At 40.7% G+C, this 22,498-nt stretch overlaps 1 protein-coding gene across 3 annotated transcripts in view; it reads left to right on the forward strand.

The window, feature by feature from the left end:
* plxna2 (plexin A2) overlaps positions 1–20,747 on the forward strand; it is a 160,418-nt gene extending 139,671 nt beyond the window's left edge. For all 3 annotated transcript variants that reach the window (XM_004560401.3, XM_004560399.3, XM_004560400.3), the window contains exons 23-32: positions 1,862–1,928; positions 2,039–2,185; positions 2,865–3,024; positions 4,430–4,533; positions 9,938–10,037; positions 12,592–12,782; positions 12,938–13,107; positions 13,206–13,418; positions 13,737–13,887; positions 16,490–20,747. In XM_004560401.3, the coding sequence (XP_004560458.1) occupies positions 1,862–1,928; positions 2,039–2,185; positions 2,865–3,024; positions 4,430–4,533; positions 9,938–10,037; positions 12,592–12,782; positions 12,938–13,107; positions 13,206–13,418; positions 13,737–13,887; positions 16,490–16,585 (1,399 nt within the window). In that variant the 3' untranslated portion in view covers positions 16,586–20,747. The remainder of the gene's footprint in view (positions 1–1,861; positions 1,929–2,038; positions 2,186–2,864; positions 3,025–4,429; positions 4,534–9,937; positions 10,038–12,591; positions 12,783–12,937; positions 13,108–13,205; positions 13,419–13,736; positions 13,888–16,489) is intronic.
* Positions 20,748–22,498: the final 1,751 nt, after the last annotated feature.

Here is a 22,498-nt window from a genome sequence, read left to right on the forward strand (position 1 = left end):
ACACACACAGACATACATGCACAGAAGCGTGCAATCTTTCAGCTCCTCAGCATTGTTTACTCCCTCATCCTGTACCTGAAACTGGGTGAACTAATGTACACGCTCCCCCCGCTGGCACATCGCACTTCAAATAAGCTGTCACACAAGTCTCCATCCTCTCACCAAGCTGCCAATAGACTGGCCAGCACTCTCGTTGGCAGGGGAATAGCCTCCAGGCGTGGAAGACAACATCACAATTCGACCGCACATCATTCAAAACAAAATATAACCTCTGCTCCTCTGTCCTGGAGCTGAAGGAAAGTTTTGTATTTGCAAGTAAAAAATAGACCAATACCTCATTCAATCTCAATTTAATGAGAGAGAAAGAATGACTGACGCTTTATCTCGTCTCACTGACTAAATTGTTGGCTCTTGTAACCTCGCTGGTTCACACAATCCTGCTGGGACTTCTGCGTTGGTCCCAGACTCTTGCTCATAGCCTTCAAACACGACTTAACGCAATTATCTCCACAATAGTCATAATCTCCCTTCAGGTCCATTCAGAGCCTGAATAGGTATAATCATGCCTAGCACTATTGAGGAGACGGAAGCCTTCTAACTTGTCTTTAATACCTGGCTGCTCCGATTCCAGCTAATCCCCAGTTCAGCACAGTATGCTATAAAGACCTTCCATCATATCCACCAGAGTAATCACAGTAATTTCCTGCTACATTAAGAGGGTCATTTTTTCCACTGCACTGTCATTTAAATTGGCAATGCTCATGGACAGACTGACTGGCAGTGATCATTCACGGCCAGGTGACAATCGCAGGCTTCAAACAGCAGTGCAGTCCTATGGGGCGCTTTACCATGGCATGTTAACTTATGATTAGTGTTGATAGTAGCTATGTTAGAGCTAGCAGGAGGAATGACACTGACGATAATACAGGCCAAAGCTAGCTGTTAAAAAAACAGTTTGTGTTCCAAAACAGCTTGGTATTGGTGTGTTCCAGGTAGCATTTTTAAATCTCTTTGCAGGAAGCCTTGTGCAGTCGTCAAATAACAACAGAGTAAGGTAGAAGCGCTTTTACTAGATGAGGTGGAAGCTACTTGTTGTTATTCATCTCAGGTGCTTGTCCACCCAGAACTAACCCTTTCATCTATGCTTCATGCTCGTTAACCATTCCCACCTGGCTGGATTCTGTTTTTTATTTAAGTGCAGCTTCTGCTTCTCTAGTGTCCCATAATGGTGCTAATGAGGCAGTGGGAGGATGTTTGTCTGGCATTCAGAGAAAGATATGAGTCGAAATTATAAAGGAGTCATACACTGTCCTCTCATGTTCTCTGTGATAGAAATAGTCGAGGGGTCATTGCACACTTGTGTTTTTTCATGCCCAATCAAGCCCGGCAGTGCGCTGTACCCCCTGTGTGATTGACTGGGAAGGGAGAGGAGGTACGGAGGAGGAAGAAGAGAGGAAATGAGAGGAGAGGAGATCGTTTTGGCTGTGATCAGGCGTTACCTGGCAGTGACAGCACTCGTCTCTCTCAACAGCTGAGGCTTGTCACAGCTGCTGATGTCCCACTGTGTTGAACCACACGTGAATAATCAAGCTCGCACACATTGGCTCACACTCATGCATACTCAATCACGCACACATACACACAGGCCATACACGTACATGCACAAATGCCCGCTCTCTGATCTGCTCTGTTCACTCACTGTGACCACAGACTGACATCCATGATGTCTGTCTGTGGTCAGTGATGTCAAGATACCCTCCCTGTAGTTTATAACCTCCTGAAATATTAAACTCTTTCATACTAAATGTTTTGAAATAAGATTTTAAAAAGTAACATTTAGACTTTTTTAATGCATTTTCAGGACAGAATCGGTTGCAGAGAAGATGCTGACAAACTGGTTCGCTTTCCTCCTTCACAAGTTTCTCAAGGTTAGTCCAATACAGTGATAGTTTGTTTTGTTTATTTTGATATCTTGAAAAATCTGATGTTACATGCTGTTCTCATGTGCGAATCTGTGGATTTGTTTGTGTGTGTGCAGGAGTGTGCTGGGGAGCCTCTGTTCATGCTGTATTGCGCCATCAAGCAGCAGATGGAAAAGGGGCCCATCGACGCTATCACTGGAGAGGCCCGTTACTCCCTAAGTGAAGACAAGCTCATCCGCCAACAGATCGAGTACAAAACCCTGGTAAGTCACACTTCACCAGCCTCACAGGAACTGTGCACACTGGCTCAAAGGCATACTGAAGTACAGGTTGTGCTTCACTAAGAAACGTCTAAGTAACATTGTGGCTAAAATGCTGCTCACAAGATGCACAGACACACAGACTCCAATATACCAAACAATAAATCAGATTTTAAGATGTCATAGCCATGTTTGCTATGTTGGAGTTCTTCATTCTAGTGCAGGAAGAAAATTAACTAATTATCCCACTACCTCCAGTGTTGGCCCAACATCAGAGTGGGTGGCTGTGGAGACTGGAACACACCAAACATAGCCCTCTATATACACAGACAAATGCACAGAGAAAAAAAGCACTCACAGAGTCAGCATGTGACATGACAATGCTCTGATTGCTCTGACTGGGAATTTGGCTCATTACGTGCTAACACCCCGGCAGAGCTGGAAATTGGTGTCCCGCCGAAGGTGTGAAATTAGATTTCTGGATGCCAGCAAGAGCGGAAATGGTTTTTCAAAGCTCCTGCCATGCTCCGAGGAGACTCTAATGAGGGCAAAGCTTCAAGCTGGACCAAAGTCCAGCCAGTAACAGGACACCTCAAGCTTTTTGCTCTGCTCTCACGTTTTCCCTTTCTTTGATATTTCGTCCCCTCACCCACTCTTCTCTTTTCCCTTATTTGCACTCCAGATCCTAAACTGTGTGAACCCAGACAATGAAAACAGTCCAGAGATTCCAGTAAAGGTGCTGAACTGTGACACCATCACCCAAGTGAAGGAGAAGATACTGGATGCTGTTTACAAGAACATGCCCTATTCTCAGCGGCCACGTGCTGTCGACATGGACCTCGGTAGGGCGCAAACACACACACCCGAGCACAAATAAATACACAAACACACACAACACTCACAGATGCAGCTGGCAGGTGTAAAGTCCTTCACACCCACAGATTAATGTATCAGTCAGAGAAAACCTAGCCATGTGTACAGATTATTGGTGCATTAGTGTGATAAAAGCTGTGTTCTAGCAGCCCAGCCAGGTAACCAGCTTCAGTGTACTGCTGCCAGGCTTTCTATCAAACTGACTGACAGTATGCGGCGCATCCCTCCGTCTGGCAGCTTTTACTGTTTGGTAGCGCCAATAAGACAAAGTAGATCGAGATAGAGAAGTGGGCTCGTCTTTGTGTGTGCGTGTTTGCGTTTATGATGTGGGTGTGTGAGTGGCCAACACAAGTAAGAGCTGGCAGAATGGCAAACCAGCGGCACTGCCATTTCCATCCCTTGCCTTCTCTCTGTCTCTCGTTTTCTCTTCATATGCATGAAGAGGAGAAAAAAAACACAGCTTGCTGCATACCATCCATCACTCCACAGTATCGCTCTCAGTGCATCTATTGCCTCCTTCTCAAAAATAATTGCATCTCTATAAGAGCGTCTTTTGTTCTTCAGCTTTATCTGGAGATTTGAGTGTAGGTTAGAGGGTGTGAGGAGTGTGTTATGTCAAACAGGAATATCATATGGTCATCTGGCGGATGCACAAAGTCATAGAACTTAGTGAATGAGAAGCAATTTGATGATCGCTACCAGTATGAGGCCCACAGTGGCTATCCGCTTTCCACTTTTAGCATACTTATCATTTCATTACCCCACAATGACCTGTCAGAGCTGCTGCCCTCCCACAGTGCTTATAATCTCTACCTGTTACCCCTACCTCCTATTTTTTTCCTTTGAAAGGAGGTGATTTTCTCATTGCTCATTTTTTTTCATCCTGTCTTGTCTGCTCTCCTCTTCTTCTTTTTTTTTTTTCTGACCCCGATGGGCCAACTGCTGCGTAAGTGACACAAGTACCAATTAAAGTGTGCAGCCTGACTGAATATACATCTTGCAATTGTTTGTGTGTAATGTTTAATTAAGATGCGTGTCAATCAAAGTCTGTGAGAGGAGCGCACATGCCGAGAGCCGTACAAGAATACAGGCTACTTATATCTGCTCTTTTGTGTGTGAGTGTGTGTGTGGTTGTAGAGTGCTTTTATTCTAAGCAGGTTACATTTCACCAACTGGAAGGTGAGAGTTTGGTTTAGCGTCATAGGAATTCACAGTTGCCCTGCACGGGAGCCATCTCTGGAAACACTGCATAAACCAATATTATGTAACTTCACAGCATCCTCCACATATGGTTTTAAATTATGGCTCACTATGATGTATAATTTGCACTATGCGGTTGTTCATAATTCAGTATTTGTGTTTTTGCGCTTTCAGAATGGCGCCAGGGACGAATGGCTCGTGTGGTGTTGCAAGATGAAGACATCACAACTAAGATTGAAAATGACTGGAAGAGACTCAACACTCTCATGCACTACCAGGTAAACACACACAAATGCTTTAGAGCAACATTCCTCCTAATCACTCTCAAACTTTGCTTTTTACATCTTAAAACACCCCCGTCTCATTTTAGTTCCTGATGTGGATTTTACCATTCAAATTGTGCCGCACACTTTGGCAAACTTTGATGTTTCCTGCTCTTGACTTTTAGGCAGCCAATTTTCCACCCCTCATTTGCATGCCCATGCCTGGTGTAATCCAAGTGACTCCGAATAGAGGACAATTACTGTACAGGTGGCAGGAGAGATGAACTCTCAGCATCTCAGTTGACACTTCTCCCCCCTCCCTGGAGAGATGAAGCTGCTCCAGTGGGGAGGAAAAACAGCTCTCCTTCTTTCATTTTCCCTCTCTTTCTTTCCCCTCTCTCTGTCGTTCTCTGACTTCTATGCTGTGACTGCCTGCTTCTGTCTCTTCAGTTCTGGAACCTCCTTTCACACCCCACAATTTGAGAGCCCATGGGCGAACCTGTTGCCCTCTGTTTAACAAAGAGAAACGGAGGCCGCTAAAGACGTGGCTTTCTGATAAGGAGAGTTCTGCATTTTTTTTTTCTGGGAAATTTAAGGCTTTTGACATCGTAAACAAAGAGGGGGGGGGGGGGGGGGAACAAGACGGGGTTAGTGGAAGCCACAGATAAGATAATAAAACAAGAACAAAAGGAATAAAGAAATAAACAGGCAATTCAGAACTATCTCCGCAGGTCATGAATCTTGCATCCTAAGTCAGCTCTCATTAGCCAGTCAAGGGGGACAGTCTGTTTAAAGGCTGCATGGAGTTTGATTCTGGGTTACCTGCTTAAGAGCTGGGATGCAGCTTTGGCTGGATTTGAAAATTGGGACCATGGGGAAAGGAGACACATGTGCATCTAGAAGCAGAAAATGGCTACGAGGTGGTGAAGCTCAAGCCCTCGCAGTAGGGGGTCAATCTGAACTCTTGCCCCAGAAGAACAAGCAGAATAATTTAACAGATGTAGGAATCATTAGAAGATGGGACACATCACAGTGTCCTTCACACAGGACTTGGCACCATGCAGCTTCTTTCCCCTTTGTCTTTCCTTGCTTGTCACCCTCCATTTTGTTCTCACCTTTATCTCCCCTTTGCCACGTTTTATTTATGTATTTATTTACTTACATATTTGCTTTGTGTACATTTTGCCCTTAGCCATTTCCCTTTTCTATTTTTTCTAGTTCGCTAACAAGCAATAAGATCTCCTCTTCCCTTGATTTTTTTCCCCACTCACTTTTGTTCTGCCTTCCTCTCAAGCTCTGCCTACCTCTTGGTCACTGCAGTGCTTTCATCCTTGATAAAGCAGTTCAGTATGTTTGCTTCCACACCAAAAATGTGCCTGTGTTGTGGTTGTTGTTGTTTTTCCAAGTTCTTTCTGTCACAGTTTGGTTGCCATCGTTAGCCAAGGGATGCAACAGGACACACAGCAACATGTGTGTGGCCATTTAACTTATTTACTCGCTCAATAGCAGTTCTGACTGCTATTGATTATGGATGTAAGAACGTGCCTAGAATTGAAGGCCCAGTAGTGTACGCCATGTAGAGTGCAGGGCATATCAGCGTGGAAGGAGAGGAGGAGACGGGGCATTGCAACATTAGGCAGTCAGTGGTGGAAGGGATCAAAGTAGGATGGAACGACTTTGAAACTTCATTGCTGTTTTGATGAGCTGGCAATAGTCCCCTATGTATGAGTTTGTGTGTGTTTGTGTCACACACCATGGCACTGCATTGGCAGCTGTGACAACACATCTGGCTACATATGAAAAGAAGGAAGCTCAGCTCATTAGGCCCCAGACTGACGGGAAATGTTTGAAGAAAAAATGGGAAGAGGTAAGCAGGAAATAGTGAAAGGGGGTCTGAAATATGCAAAGTGAGTCTGAACATCAGCTCAAGTATTTGCTAATTCTCTCATAGTAGAGACACAGGGACTAGACAGAGGCATTAAAATTCATAGGGCTCACAGCAACCCAAGAAACCCCATTGGCTATTTACTCTGCCACATGGGAAATAATGGTTTACACAACCAGAATGTGGAATTGCACCCTCCCTGCTCTCCCCCTCATTTCCCAACCACTCTAAAATTAAAAACATAAATGTACACACTGAAAAGGAGTTCAGACTCCTTGTTCATCACCTTTGGATTCATAGGGAGGGAACTCAAACCCCTTCTTCCAACCTTTCCAATATTTCTGTATTTTATTTTATTTTATTTTATTTTATTTTATTTACTCTTTCTTGCATGGTTTAAAAAGTATAGAAGCACACTGTAACACTGTATATACAACAGTATATATTCTCATTTCACTTGGTTGTACTCATCCAAACTGAAGATGAAATATTATCCTTTGGATAATAATAATTTGGATAATGTGTTTTTGTTTTTTTGGGTTTGAATTTGTTTTTTGTTTTTGTTTTTTTTTTGGGGGGGGGGTTGACTGATTGTTGATTTCAGTTTTGCTTTGCTACTTAATCTTCCTCGTTGTCAGAGACAAGCTCTTCTGGCACTTTCTTCTCATTCTCCATTCTCCTCCTCCTCCACCCTCCCTTTTTGTCATTTTAAGACAAAGATGGGGGTGGGGGAGCTACTGGATAGTTAGTAAACAGAATTACAGAGTTACAGAATTACTGAGATCACTTGAAGGCAGCACTGACAATTCCTAAAGTGGGCATTATCGTGAGCTGTAGCCAGAGTTGTTTTTCCCCATGATTCAAATTGCAGACAGGCCAAGCATGTTGTTCCCAGTGCACGGTGCACTCAATTACTTTGATTATGTTTGACAACAAGGTTATTTAGTAGATGATATTATTCCACATCCAATTATGGGGCAAATGCATAGACTGTTTTTTTCCCTTGAATATAGTGGACGTATTTTTCATACTTCTTCCTAAAAATGCAAAATGCTAAAATAAGGGCGGTTTAAAAGTTTTTGTAGCCTGAGTGGTGACCTCTGTGTGTCCTCCTCCTCTGTGGTGAAGGAGTAGGAAGAGGAGAGACTGATAACCACACCAGTAGAGTCCGGTTACCCAGATTGCAGACTTGGGGCATTTAGGCTATTTTCAACAACCCCAGACACAACAGATACTGCTCATTTTTCTGTCTGTTCATTAATCTAATGCTGTGACTGTCAAGTTGGAATATAAAAGTTGGTTAGGAGGAAAACTATTGTCTATTTATAGCCGAAATATTTGTAAGAACTAATATCCCATTATAAAGTAATGGAAATTTGCATTAAAGTTTTTTTTCCTGTTGCCATCCAAGAAAGAAATGTTTGCGTATAATAGCCCATTTCATATTTTTTCAGTTCTGACAACAAACATGCACAGATGATGTGTTTCCAAGCTAGTGGGCAGAGTCCGTAGGTGTGATAAGCATCATGATCTGAGGGCATCAGTCCAGACGAGATGGGATACCAAGGGGTAACAGGCTTGGACCAGAACAGTGGGTTTGTGTGGGGAGGGCTGAAGGGGGGGGAAAGGGGAAAAAAAACATCTAGGATGACCACTCTCTGCTGTCTGGTCCACTCTGTACTGTCTAATGGAAGGTCTTATCACAGGCAGGGCCCACAGCCCTTATCACACCTGCCCACTATCAGCCCCACACTGGATTATCCCTGAAGGGCGAATCTGCACGCCTTCAATCATTTACTACTATCACAAGGACCCATCTCTGCTCTAGCCTCTATGTCAGCCATAAAAAGCAGAGAGAAAGAGAGAGAAATGGAGGGAGTGGAAGGAGGGGGTGCAGAGAAGCTATTTCATGCTCCCAGGAGAAAATGTATCACAGGAATAGCGGTGCAAACTTTACGGAAGTCCACGCTGTCAGTATATTAGAGTTGGTCCGTGGATTGTCAGCCAAGAGGTGGCTATAAAACGGAGAGGCCATAGAAATTAAGCTTAGGAAAGCAAAATGCACAAGAGGTGAAAAGGGAGAGAGACAGTTGAAGATGCTAGTCGCGAGTGGGGGTTAGGAAGCAGATTTTTCATTTCCCTTCAATAGGCCTTGGTGCCTGAGCTGCTTCTTTAAGAGGATTCTTCCAGACTTTATCCCCATTTTCGAGTGTCTGTTCAGTAGAGACCAGATGGCAACTCCAGCTAACAGCAGAGCTGAGATTAGTTTATGAAAGTGGAAATAACGGGTGAAGACATGAACGAGAGAAGGTGGCTTTCCAGAACGGGGAAAAGCACCATAAATGCCCATCCCAGTAACCAGTGGTTCATTTCCCAACGAGAGCCCAAAAGGGTCCATTCTCGCTAAAGAAAATGAAAAGCCTAATTTCCTGTTTTTCTATAGATTCTTTGAGGTATTCCTTTTGGAGCCTGGCATTTTCCTTTTGTTTATTTCTCCACTAGAGGCTCATCAGTTTTTCTTCACTGGGTTTGAAGCAGAAATCCCTCCTTAGGGTGAGCTGTAAATGCCAGCCAACAAGCTGTTTGTTGTTTTGGTTTTCAGAAAAGAACCACCGGTTTTGTTTGCTGTGTTTTGCATTTTCCAGACTAAATTCCTTTGCTGTAGCTGCACTAGTAGCACATAACTGTAACTAAACTGTCATTTTTTGACCCATTAATTATAATACTAGATTGATGAAAGATCTCTAAAAAGAGTTTTGAGGATGTCCTTTCAAATGTAAGTTATGTCAGGTTTTCTCAGGCTACCACACCACAGGGGTGGGGTGGTGGGGATAAACCCCAGTGTCTGTGTCTTATTCATGACACAACATCTTTTACACAGCCTTTTTTCTTCGTCTTTCTCTTTGACTCTGACTCGCTGCTCCTCTATTGCTATTATTATACCTGCGTACCCCATTTTTTTTCTCCAGTGGTGTCAAGTGTACACAAGATGAGACATTCAGCATTCTAGTCTCTGTCTCTCTCCATCTGACACTCTCTTTTTCCATTTTCCTCTCTCTTTCTCTCAGCATCTTATCCCAGTTCCAAAGCTTACATCATGTTTCTAAGGTTTGTGAAGGGTGATGACAATGACAGTCATGTTGAGTACAGCCATCATGCAGTCACAGCACTCTGCTCTGCCGAAAAAAGCCACAGGGCTGTGGTAGAGAACAGCAGGGAGTGCAGATATGACAGGGAAGGATGTACGGGTTTGAGATGTGTTTTGCTCATGGGACTGTTCACTCAGTCCCCTACATTCCCATTTGTAGTCTTCTCTTTGGTATGAAACATTTGTGAGAACATGTGATACATAAATAAATTACACACACGCGGTATGTGATGGTGGCCCACAAAACTCTCCGGAGAATGGGTTTTAAACAAGGAATAGTGGGACTTTATTTTAGGAATAGAGAGATATTTAACACATGTATGAACATGGAATGCTTCTTTTCTATTTAAAAGATTGATTTTTGTGAAATCTGTCTCATCACACAGGTGTCGGACCGCTGTGTGGTGGCTTTAGTGCCAAAGCAGACCTCATCATACAACATCCCTTCCTCAGCCAGCATATCGCGCACCTCCATCAGCAGATACGGTGAGTCACTAGACATGATTGCTCTTTATATGCCTTTGTTTTGGCTGGCATTGATTGTATTGATTGATGTAGCATATATATTAGGTAATTACAGGTGGATTGTGAGGGTTAGCCATCAGTTAAATCCATGTTGATGTAGTGCTATTGCTGCTTTTGATAGATACATCAAAGTACTTTTACATTAGTTGTTTCAGATAAGAACAAAGGGAAATCTTCTCTCCCCAAAGCAATGGTCTACTCTTTTTTTTTTCTCTTTAGAGAGGTTCTAGCTGCTTTCTCCCCCCCCCCCCCTTCCAACTGTGTGAATGCTGCAGTTTGCCTCACAGTTCAGGCCCAACCTCTGTTGGATGGTATGGAAAGAACACTGAGAGAGAATGACAGAGAAAGCCATTGTTTAGTTTTGAGGCTATAATATTTTTTATAATGAAGATCCGTTCTCTGCGGGACATTTTGGGCTGCTATTTGCACACATACTTGTGCCCACGTGGGCATGCACACAGTACATGCAGTGCCTATGCACGCAGGCGCTCACATGCTTTAGATGTGCTTGTTGTTTGTGCTGCCGGGTGCCAACATTTGGTCCTATGCCAAACACACAGCAGCAGCACACAACTTGTGATTGCTAATTATTCTCTGTGAATGATACTTCACACAAACAGAAAAAGATAAGTGAGCATAGCCAATTATCAGGATCGGCACTAGGTGAACGCTGCCTTTAAACTATCTAACTCAGAAAAAGAGCTAACAGCGTCCTTATCTTTCCAACCAATTATGCTTATTTACAAATGTTAACAGTGGACACCTATGGACACTCCAAAATGGGCCATCATCTTCAGTTTATGTGCTGTGAAAAATAAAGTGTAACGATATTTTCAATGATGACATTTAGAAGATTGCAGCGTACTGAGTCATCACTTTCTTTTGAACAAAACACCGTAAAGGTTGTTGGGAGAGATGGCAAGATGATGGATGACCAAACTAATGTAAAAAAAAAAAAAAGAGTACAACTACAAAAGGAAAGTCACTTTCTCTGCATTATGTAGGTTGTTTCTTGTCAAGCTTAATTTGTTCTCTTTGGAGTTTTATACCCATATATTCTATTCAGGCATTGGAGCTGGTTGTGCACGGCATAAAGAGCAAAGCCTCTGCTGGCATGATCCTGGCTCTCATCAATCATGGGTTGGCACAGCGGGCACAGCTGCACCTCGACACCTGCTGATCGATTCATACCAATTTCACGTTCGGTGCTTAGCATCTTGACTCAATTTACACCCCCAGAACACCCTATTAGCTTTAAAATCAGCTTGAACACACTCCCCTACTGACTGGCTCTGTCCGGGAGCTGCGAATTGCAGCCAAGCAGGAAAGGGTTGCAGGTCACTGCTTAGTGTTTCGGGGAGTTAGGAAAAGACTGCGGTGCAGGCAAAAGAATAGCCCTGCCCACAAAAAAGTAGAATAGCAAAAGAAAAAAAAAACAGTGACTGGATTAGGATGGGATTTGGGTCCTCAATCCACCCTGCACACAAGTGCATACATCATCCCTTAGTGTCCCTAGTGCCCGTTCCAGAGCTGCAGTTTGGTCTTATTTGAAAGGTATGTGGTTTTATTGGCAGCAAAAGCTTAGTTGTTCAGCTCGGCATTTGAAGATATGTGAGAGAAATCCTCATTGGGATGCTCAGATCCTGAATCTCTAGAGAGCCACCTGCCATGATGACAACTAATTAAGGAAAGTGAAAGCAGTATCATTCTGAGAGAATGAAAAGGAGAGGTACACAAAGGTAGGGATGTATGGATGAAGGATGGTGGCTACAGTGCTTAACAAGTTGCTGCAGGAATCTTTTGATGTATTGATTAGAGGATGACAGGGACATTTGGCATTGGCACAATGTGGCGAGGAAGAACCAATTATGAGTGCTTTAAGTGGAACTCGGCACAACAGTGTCTCAGTCGGTGAGACGGGGATTATATAAGAGACAGAGAATGAATAAGATGAAAAGCAAATACTCATCAGATAAATAATGGCATACAGAGAGAAGAAAAAGTAGAGTCAATAAGCAGAGTAATACATATTTAGTATTTTTAGTCCTGCACAATAATAATTTGGTTTTGCATGTGAAGGACAGAGGTCAAAGTCTTGTTTTCATCCATTTTCTGTGTCATTTAAGATTCAAGTCTCAAGATGGCTATTACTAATCCGTGCAATGCTAGACACCACAACTCCTCCTCCCTTTCATTACTTTGTTGTTCTTAGAAATTATCCATTATTGCAATTTCCTTTATAGCATGGCTTAGAGGAGGAGGAGCGCAGAGGATTCGGCTGTGTAATGAGTTACAAAGCAGAGATGGAAATGAGAAAGGGGCTGTGTATGTGTGTTCTTGTGTGGGTTTGTTTGTGGGTGTTCTATGTACAGTAGGTGTGAGTGCATGCTAAATTTACATGATGATGCTACACCTAAGGGAAGCTTTTTTTAATCACAGTCATTTAGGCTTGCTAATAATTCTCTATCGCTTTTTTTTTTTCCTCCTCTCCTTTTTTCTTTCCTGTCCTGGACAGACTCTTCATTCCGCTACACCGGGAGTCCAGACAGCCTCCGATCACGTGCTCCCATGATTACCCCCGATCTAGAAAGTGGTGTAAAGGTTTGGCATCTGGTGAAAAACCACGAGCATGGAGATCAGAAGGAAGGAGATCGTGGCAGCAAGATGGTCTCTGAGATTTATCTGACCCGACTGCTAGCAACCAAGGTACGTCAGTATTCTCTCATACATTTCTGTGGCCACAGAAAAGTTTGTCACTTTTTATGATAACGCTGCGTTCACAGTGGATTTTTCTTCTGTTATAATCGTTGTTTCTTGTTGCTCATGCATTGTTAATCTCTTTACTCTCGTTCTTCTACTAGGGTACACTACAAAAATTTGTTGATGACTTGTTTGAGACGTTGTTCAGTACAGTCCACCGAGGGAGCACCCTTCCCCTGGCCATCAAATACATGTTTGACTTCCTGGATGAGCAGGCAGACAAACACGGCATTCACGACACAGACGTACGTCACACATGGAAAAGCAATTGGTAAGGGGTTTTCTACTAAAGACAGTAAAAGTAAGATTGCATGTGACTATCTATTAACGCCTTTCTGTATTTCCCTTATTTTTATTTCTGTCTGCCAGCCTTCCTTTGCGTTTCTGGGTAAATGTGATCAAGAACCCGCAGTTTGTCTTTGACATCCATAAGAGCAGCATCACGGACGCCTGTCTGTCTGTAGTAGCGCAAACCTTCATGGATTCTTGCTCCACCTCAGAGCACCGCCTGGGCAAAGACTCTCCATCAAATAAGCTGCTCTATGCTAAAGATATCCCCAATTACAAGAGCTGGGTAGAGAGGTAGGGGCCGTTACATTCACTTAATACACCATGCTAACACCCCCCACATCTTTTTTTATTTTTTATTTTTTTTGTATCCTCATACAATGAGAGTTGGATCTTTGGGGAAACTGATTCATAATGCTCTTTTTTCATGTATTCATTTCTCAGCCAGATTCAGTAAAAGCTTTGTCAGTGACCGTTAGCAGGCATTCATTGTTAGTGAAAGTGATATAATGGATCCAAATTTGAAATACTGTATAAAAGAATTTAAGCCTCAGTTGAACTATCGCATTGACTCAGCGAGTCTGTGACGTTTCCCCTCGTCTGTATCCCCAGGTACTATGCCGACATCAACCGGCTGCCAGCCATTAGTGACCAGGACATGAATGCCTATTTGGCAGAACAAGCCAGACTCCACTCCACAGAGTTCAACATGCTCAGTGCTCTCAACGAAATCTATTATTACGTCAGCAAATACAGTGAAGAGGTAAGCGATATTAGTGGTCTCAAACCTGTCATTCAGATGCATTGTGTGTCTGGCATTGTGCTCCTTTTTTTTTTCTTGTTTTAGGTGTTTGTTTTTGTTGTTTTGATTACACTTATTTTGCATAACAACTGAAGAGCAGCCAGTGTTTCAGCAGTGAATAGCACCTCTATCTGTAGTATACAGGGATTTGTGTGAGAATAACAGAAGGAATGTAAAGGGATGTGTGTTTGATTGCAGACAATAAAAAAGCACAAATAATGAATAACGTACTTATCAATTCCAGCTAGTTATGACTATTTTGGCATTTTAGAAAGAGGGATGAGGAATGTGGGTATTTGCTAATTAAAGTACCTCTGTCCTAGTTAAACACTGCCCATATTAACAACATATTCCTCAACCTGCTCTACTGTCTCTAATTTTCACTCTCTTTTGTAATATGTCAAACTGCATGTGTTGCGTAAATTCCTGAAAATAAGTTTTATACAATATGATCTATTATACTGGCGTGTTTCTCAGGTGAGGTTGAATCTCAGTCTTGTTAAACTTTTGTTACTCTATGATAAATCCTTCCTATGAACTACATTCTGAGCTCGTTCATTTACAGAATTTACCTTGAGGGCAGTCCCAGGCACTGATTGCGTAATGAGCTGCCGCCTTACTCAATCAGCTGCTAATTATTGGCAGATTGTGAGCGTAATTTGAACGAGAGGCGTGCCACAAATTTGCCCCGCACTTTAATGTTCTTATATTTTGCCCTTGGTGCTTCCAGACTATTCATAACTGGAAAAGGTTGGCGAGGTCAGCTAAGAGTCTTCAGTAGACTTCCCCAAAGCCCAGAGGTCTAGCGAGACCTGGGCTTAACAAGGCAGCACGCTTGATCTGTAGAGAAGAAAGTGAATGTCTACAAGCTCTCAGCATGTTGCTCTGTCCTTTTGCTGGTGCCGAGTTAGAGTAGACAATCTGTCATATAGGGTTCTCATGAGCAGAATCATGGGCAATACACACACATCCTCTCAGATCGCAGGAAGCATAAAAAAGGAGGGAAGACGATGAGAAAGAAAGAGAGAGCATTTATAGAGACATTCGGCTTCTAATGTCAGCACATCCTCTGGGAAGCTTTAACTTGACCTTTATGTTGGACCATAGTACCTCTCTCTTTTTCTCTTATTCTCTACCTCCTCCCTGTGCATTCCTTCTCTTTTTACCCATTATCCAGTCAGCTTCCCCTTTGCTCGCCATAAATCTCATATGCTCGCTTTTGCTGCAGTTGCCATTGTCTGATTCACACATGCACAGGGACGCAAACGCACTCACTTCGCACACATACGTGCACCATTGCTCCTGCAGTATCTAGCAGAGTGCAGTGCGTAAAAACCTCATCTAGCACCATTAACAGTTGTTCATTCTTACTCAGCCCTTCACAAAGGTTGTGTGTCAGGCTAACCAGACCAGAGCTTCAGCTTGCTTAAATGGATTTGGGAGTTTGCAGTGGGAGCTACACCTGCGTACAGAGCTGCAGATTAATTATAGATTGCTGTCGGGCCCAAAGTGGAGGAGGAAACGTTCTGTTACGTAGCTGCCAGCCTTTAAGAGCACTTACGCAGATGAGTGGATGATGGTAGGTGGGCAAGTCAGACTCTGTGTTATGCATCTGGACAGGCAGCAAATAAAGGTTTGCCATGGTATGCTAAAAAAAGGAAAAAAAGCAGTTCTTGATATGATTTCCAAGTCAAATTTACAGAAAGGGTTAATAAGCCAATCAAAAAGAAGCTCTTGCTACGATAATTACATTCTTTGGACATTGAGAAAATATTTTTAAATAACACAGTGTCTAAAATACCAGATATTTTGGTGTATTTTAGAACAAAATAACTCATTGAGCCTGCATATAAAACCAAAGACGATAAATGAGTGAGCTGAAATGTCACTCGACAGGGATAAATGGTACATTGAAGATGACACTTTTTTTTGTTGCTTTTTTCATTTTTTATTCATCCCTTACCTCAGAACTTTTTAAAATGCATATTGCATAAGATGGGTCGATGAATTATTTTGTTTAAAATATTAATAATTAAGTAAAGCACAGCATTCAAGTGTAGCCAAGAGTAGCAAATAGATGCACAGTGCCACCAGAAAGCATGTATTCAAATGGCTGCAGCATCTGGATACAGGGATTCATATCAAAGGTAATGCATATGAAGGGCTCTCGCTATGTATTTTGGCATCACTCTTACACAGATTTATTATGACAAGGCTGACACTAGATGAGAGAATGAAAAGGAGAGCCTGTCTGAATGTCTTTTGAACCCAACTTGACAAATGCCAAATTTAAAAGATGGGGCTCAGAAGATAAAACGCGAAAGACTCGTGCACAAATATTTCTCGAAGCTGTCAAAGTCAAAGGGAGTGATGGAATTATTATTTTTTCTTTTATCTGATGTCCATATAGAAATCTGGGAAAAGAAAAGGAAAAGAAATTTAAAAAGTATTATTTTCTTTTAAATGTAACTAGATCTGAATTTGTGAACAAATCCTAACAAGCAAGTGTTTCACAGTATATTTTTATTGATGATGTTTTTTGGGCGGGGTTTGTCATGCACAGATCACAGCAGCCCTGGATCAGGATGAACAGGCAAGGAAGCAGAGGTTGGCCTACAAAGTGGAGCAGCTCATCTCTGCCATGTCCTTTGAAAGCTGAGAGTGACTACTACTGAGAGAATGTGAGAGAGAGAGAGGACCACAGTCTTTACGTGACCTACCAAAAAAGGTCTTGCATTACTTACCTCTCATGATGGGAGCTGAAACCATGAACCAGACCTGGGACCTCTGTATCTACAGCTGGACAAACATACAACTGCTTGAGTTTGTAATTCTCCCACCTCCTTCCATGACGGTGCCAACGCAGGGCCCGAAGACTGAAACGGAGGCCTCCCTGCAACTGGAGCTTTTGGCATGAGAGACTATACCAGAGAAGGGAACCACATGGCTTGTATTTATTTTTTTCCTTTAATTTTCCACAAAGGACATCTTCTCTGTTTGACAGGGAATTGTATGTTCCGTGAGTGTGTGTGTGCATAAAAGTGTGGGTGTGCATGAGTGTGTGTTTGTGTCATACTGAGGAAGACTCCTACAAGAAATGGAGAAACAGATTTATTCTCTAGCAACTCGCGGCTAAGTGTGAGGCGGAGAGAAAAAAGGCGAGAAGTAGAAGAGCAGATCTCATGTTGGACAGCTGAGATTGCATTCAGAGTTCTCAGATTTTATTTTTGTACTTTGTACATTTGAATATTATCAGTTGCGGTTCCAAAATATCCACCTCGGATCCCAAAAGTGTTGCTATGTAAAGATGCAAAGTGCGTAACACCACTTTAGATTAGCGTGATAATAAAATGGGCCATGACTCGTGTCTTCTCTCACTCCTCTCTTTGGACTGAAGCTTCACGCAACATGGACAAAGCCTCTGGTCTTTATTTAATCAGATATGTATAGGAAATCATAAAACATGTGTCCATCACATAAAAGTTAACAGAACTCTACATGTGGTGGTCATCACAAGTTAAGCCAGCATGCTTGCACCTAAACTGAAGATGATGAAATCTGTAGTGTAATTAGGAGGTGACCTCAGATAAGGATCACTCTGGTATCAAAGGCTCTTTACAGCAGTTAGCTCATCTGTGTATGTACCAGTTGATACTTGCCAATCATTGTATGTGAATGTACAAATTTTTGTTTTTTCATTTTGTATCTTTGTCTGTCTGTTTTAAGTTTTACTACAAAAATTGGCTCATTTGAATTGAGCTTCATAGATATTTCCTGTAGCTTGTTGTGTGAAGAACTCAATTTTGTTCATCCCGGCCCTGTTCCATCCAACTGCTTCTTTTGGCCTAAATTGCTTTCCTTCTAAAGAAGAGTGTGCATCGTTATAGTGTCTGTTAATGCTGTAAAGCCTGTGGCGTAGGCTGCAGTATCCAGAGGTACAGTGGCAGTTTGAAAAGAGCAGGTAAAAGCAGCTGGTTTCTGTGCTCACATTTTATGTCCACTTTTTTTTATCTTTTCAGGACCTCGATCAACCTTTTGTGTAATTTGCATGCATGGTGTCACACATCAAAGTGTTTGAGGGTCCGTCTTTTATTTTTCTCAAGTGCCAGTGAGTCACACTCTAGTTGGCCAGTTGAAATGTTAGCTGATGGAAGATCTTACCTAACCACCACATGTCTTCGCACAGATAATAAGAAGTCTGCGTGGGCCTAGTTTGACAAAGTGCCAAAAGATCCCGGTATTTCAAGTAGTTCACAAATGTATCACAATCGGTTTATGCTTTACAGAGGAAGCAACACTCGCATATTTGAGTGTATATTCAGTTAAAACAGAAGACTTAAAAACTGGAATGGTGAGTTTTCAAACTCACTAAAGGTACGAAACATAAGCGGGGGGAGAGAGAACTGAGAATAAGAAGAAAAACAGAGTTAAAGTGTGTTTTGTGTCATGTGATGCATCTCCTGACTTGAACCAAACATTAACAAGCTTAGAAGCTTATGTAACTCTCCAGACTTTAGCTGGATGACAACAAACTGTAGATTTCATCCTCTGGATAGGTTATTTCATTTCTTCCAAAATATATATTTGCTTGTTGTTTACATCAAGTACTTGAAAAAAAGGTAGTAGTAAAGAGTTGTACAGTGTACTGCAATTGTGTGTGTTGAGAGCATGATAAAGGTGGGTGAAAGGTGCTTCTTTTCTCCGTGGCCTTAGATACCCACCTGCTTAGTGTTCCCATACCTATTACTTCTCATCTAGGGCACCGTCCTTTCAGTGCTTCAGAGCCCGTTAGGTTTGTTTTCTCTCTCTTCTCTTTTTTTCTTTCTTCTTTTTTTTTTTGGTACTGCTACCTGGCCCTGGCACTCGGCTGAGAACTGTCTTAGTGAGATGCAGTAAAAGGAAAGGTGAAGAGGCTGTGGCCTTGCTTAGGTAGACGTTGCCTCGTGCAGTACTCGGCATCCTGAGCTGTTTGAAGAGAAGTCTTGAGAAATGAGGAGCAATGGAGAGGTAGAAAGAGTGAAAACCCCTTTAGCTCTAGTTTCCTACTCCAGCTTTGAAGCTTCTCTTTGATCTGAGTCAGTTGTGTTCACAGTGTGATCAGGAGATGTAAAGAAAAAAAAAAAAACATCAAACTAACAGGCAAGGAGAAATGCAGGCTGAGGTGACGACTGAGTGCTATGACTGTACCCGACCAGTGGGGGCAGAACTACGAAAGACCATTTCATCTGTTTATTCATCTGAAAAAGCAGCTTCTTACAGAAGAGCTTTGCCAAAACAAAAGAGAAGATATTAGATAACTTATAACATAACTGCCTTAGCCGAGTTTGATTCTTAAACTTAAGTTTTTTGGTTTCTTTTTCTTTGCAGTGAACATGACATTGATTCGAAAACTTTGTATGTTGTTTGCAATAACTTATTTCACAAAGTACGAGAACTGATCTTTTAGTAATGAAATCTGTTCATGATCATAAGATCATATTCTTGAACTTGGGAGATCCATAACGTTTAAATTGTAATGCCCAGATCTAGTAACTATTGATAATGTTAAAGTTTTGCCATAAGTTATTTAGTTTTTTCTGTGTGTTGTGAACGCAATACACTTCTGTACCTTCTTGCTACTTAATCCTCTGCTCAACATCTACAGGTACACAATTACACACACAGTACAGATTCAAAGCAGAAATCTTCTTCCTTTTGATTAAGGTGTCTTCCCAATTTCAGCGAATAGAATTGTATCCTCCTCATACCTCACATTGCTTTTATGTAAGTAATGCTTTTTATCATTTTAACAGGACCTAAATGCCTTTTCCTTCTCCAAGGAATAAAATGTATGTTTATTACAGTCCTTCCAACTCTTAGATGAGCTCGCCCTATACAGAATAGTGATGAACAAAATCAGGCACACAAGTTGGTGAAGAATGGCTTTGATTGTTTTTTTTATTTTGTCTTTGTGTGTGATTTTTTTGCATGCATTACAATTTATGTTTTAGTCATGCCTGGTATTCCATATCGATCTGCACCATCGTCAGCCTAATGGCAATTCTTCCATTTGCAGATGTCTTAAATCACAGCTGAATGCACCTTTTTTTTGTGAAAGAGTTTTTTTTTTTTGTTACTAAATAATAGCTTGTTTCCATGCTGTATGCTCATTTCTAGAAACCTTTTTAATTCAGTTTGAACTGAGAAGAAAAGAAGTTTGTTTACTCTTTCTGCAGTGCAGAATCCCATTTGACTGCCAGTTGTGTGATATGGAGAGATGCTCATGAACACAACCTCTTTTCAGATGAAGTTGATTACTAATTGAAGATGCTTTGTGCTCTTTTTGGCTCCTGGTGAAGTGTGCTGCCGAAGAGATGGTGTCGTGGCTTCGACTGGCGTATGCCATTCCTTATACAAAACAAAGAATTAAATTAGCATTTCTTGTGTTTGCTTTTTGGCATCAGACAGGAACTGAAAAATCCAGATCAGTGTATTGCTCACCACGTATTAAATGAGTATCCTTCCATTATAAACACATTGTAAACAAACCCTTTGTAGACACTGGAGTTCTGTAAAATAGTAATTACTGGCGATGATGATGATTATAATAATAATAATGGCTGTCTGTTCTTGTTTTATAAAAGTGTTGTGAAAAATTGTAAGAAACTTAAAATATTTAAAAAGGTTGTTCTCTTGTTTTTTATTTGCTTTGATTTTGTTATGATAATATATTATTGTGTACCTAATGTAAATATGAAGCACACCTATTTTGCAAGCCAAGGATTCACTTTGTACTGTTGTTATATATAAATAAACTTTGCTGGTTAAAAATTGCGTAGAACCAAAAATCAGTTATCACGTTATTGTCTTTGTTTTAAGCCAATGGAAAGAGAGACGACTTGCAGCTGGTTCTGAAGCGAGTCCTCAGGTGTTTTGTATCTCCGAAGGCAGGGGTTGCCCCCCTCCTTCTTCTCCCCAAGAGCTACAGTTCCAACAGAGCTTAAAGTTCGCCAGTACTGTGCCGGAGGGCTGTTTTCAATTCATAAATGTATAATTATATTTCCAAGGAAGTATTCTCACTCATTTTTCTAACTGTTGCACAGCAAGAACAGTGCTGCATCGGTTTCTACACGGCTATAGGAAGCTTGTATTTTGTTTTCCCCAAATAGACATGCATTATTATCACAGTAAGCATTTGTTTACATAGTGGCTCAAAAATGTATGCAACTATTTGGTTTTGATTTTAAATCATGGTGGGCAGTGGGCATAGTATGTTATATATTTTTATGTTGGTTCATATATATATATATATATATATATATATATATATATATATATATAGATATATATAGAGATATAGAGATATATATATATATATATAGAGATATATATATATATAGAGATATATATATCTATATAGAGATATCTATATCTATATATATATATATATATATATATATATATATATATATCTCTATATATATCTCTATATATATATATATATATATATATATATATATATATATATATATATATATATATATATATATATATAGAGAGATATATATAGAGATATATATATATAGAGAGATATATATAGAGATATATATATATAGAGAGATATATATATATAGAGATATATATATATATAGAGATATATATATAGAGATATATATATATATATATATATATAGAGAGAGAGAGAGAGATATATATATAGAGATATCTCTATATATATCTCTCTCTATATATATATATATATCTCTATATCTATCTATCTATCTATCTATATATAGAGAGAGAGAGATATATATATAGAGAGAGAGAGAGATATATATATAGAGATATCTCTATATATATATCTCTATATCTCTCTCTCTCTCTCTCTCTCTCTCTCTCTCTCTCTCTATATATATATATATATATATATATATATATATATATATATATATATATATATATATATATATATATATATATATATATATGACCTACATGTAGGTTTTACCACAGCTGTCATTCCTTTTCCTTCTAGTCTACAGCACCATAGGCTATGTTTTGTAATTTAAAAACTGTAAGATGCAGAGGATGATAAATTTGTTGAACTGCTTTGCTTTTGTATAAGCATGGGGAGATGCACCCTAGTGGCTTAATGAAAGAAGGTTGTTTCAAAGCACTTTCACTTGTGAAACTACAACCATCTTTTACATCCAATCTGTGCTCCACGCTCACTGACTCAGACATTGCAGTCCACTCCAGCTTTGACTGTAAAGGTTTATGCCACTGCTACACATTTTCAGCTTATTATGCAAACCTTTTTATATACATTATAAATATACATTTTTCTTTGGTTCTGCAAGAAAATATAATTTATATTTTGATGCTACTGTACTTGAGGAAGCCAGAAAGCATGAAAACAGGTTAACAAAAAGTTTAATGGCTACTCCTTGACCTTGCTTCACAACTCTGTTAAGTTTAGTAAAAGTCAGAGTGGTATCATTTATTTACTTCTTTCTTTATTAGCATAGTCCTGCTGACATCAGTTGCCTTGAAAACTTGATCTTAAACAGGATTTTTACATTTGTGCCAATCT

Source organism: Maylandia zebra, linkage group LG20, assembly GCF_041146795.1.
Source record: "Maylandia zebra isolate NMK-2024a linkage group LG20, Mzebra_GT3a, whole genome shotgun sequence".
NCBI classification, from domain to species: domain Eukaryota; kingdom Metazoa; phylum Chordata; class Actinopteri; order Cichliformes; family Cichlidae; genus Maylandia; species Maylandia zebra.